The sequence below is a fragment of the Gasterosteus aculeatus genome, chromosome 11, assembly GCF_964276395.1.
Source record: "Gasterosteus aculeatus chromosome 11, fGasAcu3.hap1.1, whole genome shotgun sequence".
Lineage (NCBI taxonomy): Eukaryota > Metazoa > Chordata > Actinopteri > Perciformes > Gasterosteidae > Gasterosteus > Gasterosteus aculeatus.
The window spans coordinates 13,501,725-13,506,959 of record NC_135699.1 but is presented as its reverse complement, the minus strand read 5'-3'; the positions used below and the strand labels follow the sequence as shown (position 1 = coordinate 13,506,959).

Below are 5,235 nucleotides of genomic sequence, written 5' to 3'. Positions count from 1 at the left end.
CAGACCGAGAAGATAAGCAAACACACTCCCACCCGACTCCTTTAACGCTCACAGTATCAGCAACTGAGATACGCCCGCTCACGCGGGCTGAACTTTACTCAGCCTACCAAGCCCCAAGTTTATCAGGGGACTCGCAGGCCGACGAGCGATGATGAGCTGGACCCAGAGGGGCTGCGATATGCCAGCAGGGTCAGCGCGATTTGAGGCCGACATGACACAGTCCAACAGCCTCTCAGCACGAGAGCCAGCAGTGACCACAAAGGTTTGAACTTCAACAGCGCAGCAAGAAAACCTGTTTTTACTCCGACCCAGCAGTTATTGGTGAAAGCATGCAGGGATTGAGCTGCCATCTACATTCCGCTTTTACAATTGGACTTGGATCCTCGACTCCCAAATAGTAGTACAAGCAGCAGAAAACTCCAAAGCTCAAATGCTACGTTGTGTTTATATGCTATATAGTTATCCATTAACAGGCCACATCTTTGAGGACACTGGGTGAAATGTAACAGGGCAGCTTAGCATTCAGCTGACAGGTTTTAGTAGCCTTTTGCAGCGTTGCATGATGCATTTTATTATTAAAGTTAATAAGTGACTCGGCTCGCTCCCTGACCGGGTGATTTTCAATCTGGTCTTCCATCAACCAGGAGAGGAGAGAAATGGCCCCCCTGGGGTTGCTGGGGATTCAATATCTGGGGGGGGGGAAGCACTTCAGCACTGTCCTAACATTTTAGCTTCGTCCCACCAAAACATGACGGCATCTTCTCGGCACAGCTTCAGATGCGTATTCTTCTACCCACAGTACAAGGCCTTTGCCCATCCACTGTGTAGTTTATGCCTCATGAAATTGGTTGCATGGTTTAAGCAGCCTGGTCACTTGCAAAGTTCTTGCTTTGGTTCAGGTGGTCACCCTCCAAGTATCTGCAAGTGTGGTGAACCGCCAAGTGAAGCGGTAGCCAACACGGCCTGAAAGCTCGACTGCGGGCTTCTTTATTGATAGTGTCACATGTGAAGGATATGAAATGTGTGGAAGTATGTAATGTATCTGGTTTAATCAATGTATTCTTGACCCATTTCATCGGGAGCGGAGGGTCCAAAGTCTTTGCTGAGGACATACCAGTGTACCAACCAGGTGAAACACAAAGGACGTGAGCGTGTTTGGGACAGGGCTCATTCTTCTGACCTCAGGACAGAGTGATGGATCCGTCCACGCTGCAACGTATATTTGGACCAGCACCAACCAGCTCAACCACAAAAAACAAGGAAACTGAGCAAGTGTAATTATTTTCAAGCTTTTTAATACAAACTTAATAAACTATCAGTCCCTCTTAACATGTAAGACACTGACTCCAAATACTTTGTTATACCGTTTTTTTTTTGTTTTTTTATCAAGTATTGCACAATGTAGGTACAAAATTAATATACGATTACATTTTGTCCATAATATAGCAAAAATCTTTAAACAGAAAATACAACTCTTATGTTTTTTTCAAAAAAGCAAATATTCTTAAATCCCACCACTACGGAATATTCTGTACACAATCTTTAGAATAGAGTCGATGTTTGTCGAAGATGGATTCATTTTATAATTTCAATAAAAAAAGAAAACATAAAGTTGCTGCAGCCATCACAGATCACTGGAGTAGTAAAAAGATATAAATGCAATACCATGTCGTAGAAACAATAGATACTCTGATATTTTACAAACTCTGTACTAAATTAAATTATACAATTAGAAAAAAGACCAGGAAATTCCACTTATTTGGGCCAATTTCTTAAAAATTGGCGGTGTCCAGTTCCGTTTAAATACTGAAAGAGGCCATGACTTGTGGTGGAGTATTTTTTTTTTTTTTTTGTCTTTTTATATGTTGAAACAGTCACGTAAAAAAAATTGTGCTTGGTTGGCAAAAGAAATGACGATGATGCATGTTGAAGTTTAGGTAACCAAGCTTGGACATCTTGTACTAAAGGTATAACTCAAGGGGGCAAAGCAGTTCACCCTCGGGCTCATGCTCTTCGACTCATTACACAGATCTTACAGCTGACAAGTCGCTTCTTCCTTTTCTCTTTGACATTCTGGTTTCGTTTACATGTTTTTGTTTTTGCAATATGTGCATTTGTTTTTGTCCCCCCCCCCCCCCCGTCCCCGATCACATTATCTCTGGTCGTTTCTGTGTAGTAGCTTAAGTAGTACCTTAACGCCTACTAGTTGGCCATAACTGGCTGGAATTGCTGGTTAGAATACTGCATGTTGTTCAAGCTGAAACTCAAGCCATCCATAAGGGACTTGTCGTTAAGGCCACCGTAGGCCGCAAACACGTCAAAGGCATTGCTGTACTGCAGCGGGCTGAGGCTGAGCGAGCTGTCTCCGGGGAAGAGCGCGCTCTGGCTGCCCGGGCCCTGCAGGCTGGGGAACACAAACTCCTTGGCGTTGGGGGACAGGGCCGAGGGCTTCTGCTGCTGCTGCTGCTGGACGCCGAGGCCCAACCCGTAAAGAGAGTGCATGGAGGTGGAGATGGCTTTCTGTTTCAGGAGACTGCTCACATTCAGGCCCAAGTTGGTGGGAGAGGTGCGCGCCACCTTGTTCCCGGCGGCGCTGCTGCTGTTGTTGCTGCCGTTGTTGTTGTTGTTGTTGCGCCCGCTGCTCTTCATCTTAGTGGAGCCAAACTTGGTGGCGGCGAAGGTGGCGGTCGTGAAGGTCAATGGCTGCGCGGAGCGGGGCATGAAGGTGGGGCTGACCGCCGCCGAGTGGCCGAAGGGCGGGGAGGGCGAGGTGGAGCCCGGGGAGGCGGCGATCGCGGGCTCGCTGATGGGCATGAAGACCTGCGCGTCGGGATTGAAACTGTTCTTGATCTCCTTGTCCAGATCGAGCCCCCCGCTGCCAGCGCCACCGTCGTTGCTGTCGTCGACGTACAACACCTTGACGGGCCCCTTCTCCCCGATCTGATAGGACACCTCATAGGGGTCGATCCACACGCTGAGGTCCTGGGGCAGATTGTTGCGGACGTCTTCAATGTCCAGGCCGCTCTCCTTGGCTGCCTTCTCCACCACGGGGTCCACCTTCTCCCCCACGTGGATACATCTGAATCCCGAGCCCTTGTATGGCTTCTCCGGGTACCAGTGTCCCTCGTATTTCTGCTTCAGCTGCCGCTCCAGCTCCTCGCCGAAAATGTTAACGCGCCGCCTCGGCAGCTTGTTATAGAGGTACGAGATGATGAAGTTGAGAGCTACTTGGATTTCGAGCTGCATAGCTGACTGCCGACGTTTCCCAGGTGCGTGAGGATTACGTGTGTCTGACCTTGAGCGCGTCCACTGGGGCTGCTTTGTTTATCCGTGGCGGGCAAACGGGCGCTCTCCTGGCAGGATGCCGAAAGCAACCAGTGTTTGGATGAAACTGGTTCGAAAGGAAAAAGTGCTGGTTTTGTAGCGGAGGGATGTTCTCCACAGGCTCTGATATTGTCCTGTAACAATTGGTAGAGAAGAAAACAAAAAATGAGGTCACAAAAAAAACGTAAATACCATCAAGAACCAATATTTACAAGAGAGATCGGGCTCCTTTCGACCGCAGACTACATAAGGGGAGTGCGAGTTAGTGTCCTACACAACAACAACGCTTAAAATGTGCAGCTATTGCAGAAACATCAACACAGCGCGCTGATCCCGGATCAGCCTTTATTTTCGTGTGTGCATGTCAGAAAGTGGCCATCGAGCACGTTAACCTCGCGCTAATGCTCGGGAAGCCTGTTACGTCACACCGGAGAGGCTCCGGAGGGGCGCACGGGAACGCTCGAGTCGGGTCGTCGCGTTTAAGGAAAACCCAAACGTTAAAACCCCAATGACGCCTTCCTAGACGACGAGTGAGCGAGGAAAGGACTTAAGTGGATTCCAAAGGGTGCGATCTTGTCACGAGGGCTGCGCGTCGTCCCCGAGCTCGAAACAACAAGTTAAAAAAAAAAAAGACTTAACGCATTGTGGCTGCTCACATATGTTAGGCTTTTTTATTTATTTATTTATTTTACAGAGAAAAGCCAAAACCCTTGAACGTCACAACATGAGGCGGACACGGAATGTCCAGGGGGACGTGCGTGCTGTATTAACGCCCGCAAAATGAGTTTAATTGAGGGGATACAAAGTCAAGCCCCCTTGAAATAACTTACCAAAAAAGGGTATTCCCTTACTCGTCCAATACAGGAGATATACGCTGCAAGGGACTATGACCAGCCCCGAACACAGCAGCCGAGAGGAGGCGAAATGCCTACAGGTCTTTTATTTTATCCGGTAAATTATGACAGATACTGTTGCAAATTCAACAAAACAAAAACAACAGATTGATTAAATTGCGATATGATCAGTATTGATCGACGTGCACGTCCGACGCATTTCCGGCTCTCTGAGGGGATATTGTTGTTATGTTGTGTTTTTTTTTTTTTAACGCGAAAACAGATGCTACACACGTAGATGAAATGCACGCGTGTACACACCCGCTCACTTTCTCAAACAAACACGCGCACACACGCACGCACCCTTCCCCAACTCCGTGGACTGACGCAGCAAATCAGCTTAGTAAGTGAGGTTACGGATGCAACACTACGACAGCGGAATGAAGACGATGACTTTAAATGCATCACTAGCAGCGGAAGCGAAGGGAAGCAGAAATACTTACTTTTTCTGTAAAACAACAAAAAAAAGGATTCAATTCGCAGTTGTTCTTAAGTACCGTTAGTTAGTGCAAATAGGGGTGAAAACTTCGCCCAAAATATGTTATCAACGTTACAAAAAAGTAATCCAGTAAATGTTCATTTCTGACGATTGGTGTTTGCTTCGGTTTCTGTTTTTAAGCTTATTTCTGTATTTTTTCCTCTCCCCTCTTCCAGCAGGCTTGCAGAGTAGCTCCCGCCTCTCCGGGAGTGTCGATGCCTCGTCCCCCGCCTGCAACGCCGTCGCCTCTATTTATAGCTTCCCTCCGCCATGGGCACGAGGTGGGCGGTGATGCGGTTTCGGAGGTCAACACAATACGAGCGGCCGCGATTGGTCCAGTCTGAGAGGCCCGCCCCTCCAGTCGGTGCCCGAGCTGCGCGTTGATTGGCTGATCCGAGGTGTCCTTCCGCGACGTAGGATCCTGTGGAACGGCGAGCGTCTGCGTCACAGACAACGAGATCTGTGCTGACAGCGAAAGGCTGAAGCGATTATATTGTAAAGACAGAAACGGTAGAATATGAAAAAACATACATCCGGTCC

The 5,235-nt window shown here is 48.2% G+C and overlaps 1 protein-coding gene across 1 annotated transcript; it reads right to left on the bottom strand.

Annotated features, from left to right (window-relative positions):
• Positions 1–1,278: 1,278 nt before the first annotated feature.
• On the bottom strand, positions 1,279–4,985 carry LOC120827713 (protein Tob1). Its single transcript, XM_040190799.2, has 2 exons — positions 4,661–4,985; positions 1,279–3,458 (listed from the first exon to the last, which is right to left on the bottom strand). Exon 2 carries the CDS (start codon positions 3,244–3,246, stop codon positions 2,203–2,205), a length of 1,044 nt encoding a protein of 347 aa, XP_040046733.2. The 5' UTR covers positions 3,247–3,458; positions 4,661–4,985; the 3' UTR covers positions 1,279–2,202.
• Between the last annotated feature and the right edge of the window lie 250 nt (positions 4,986–5,235).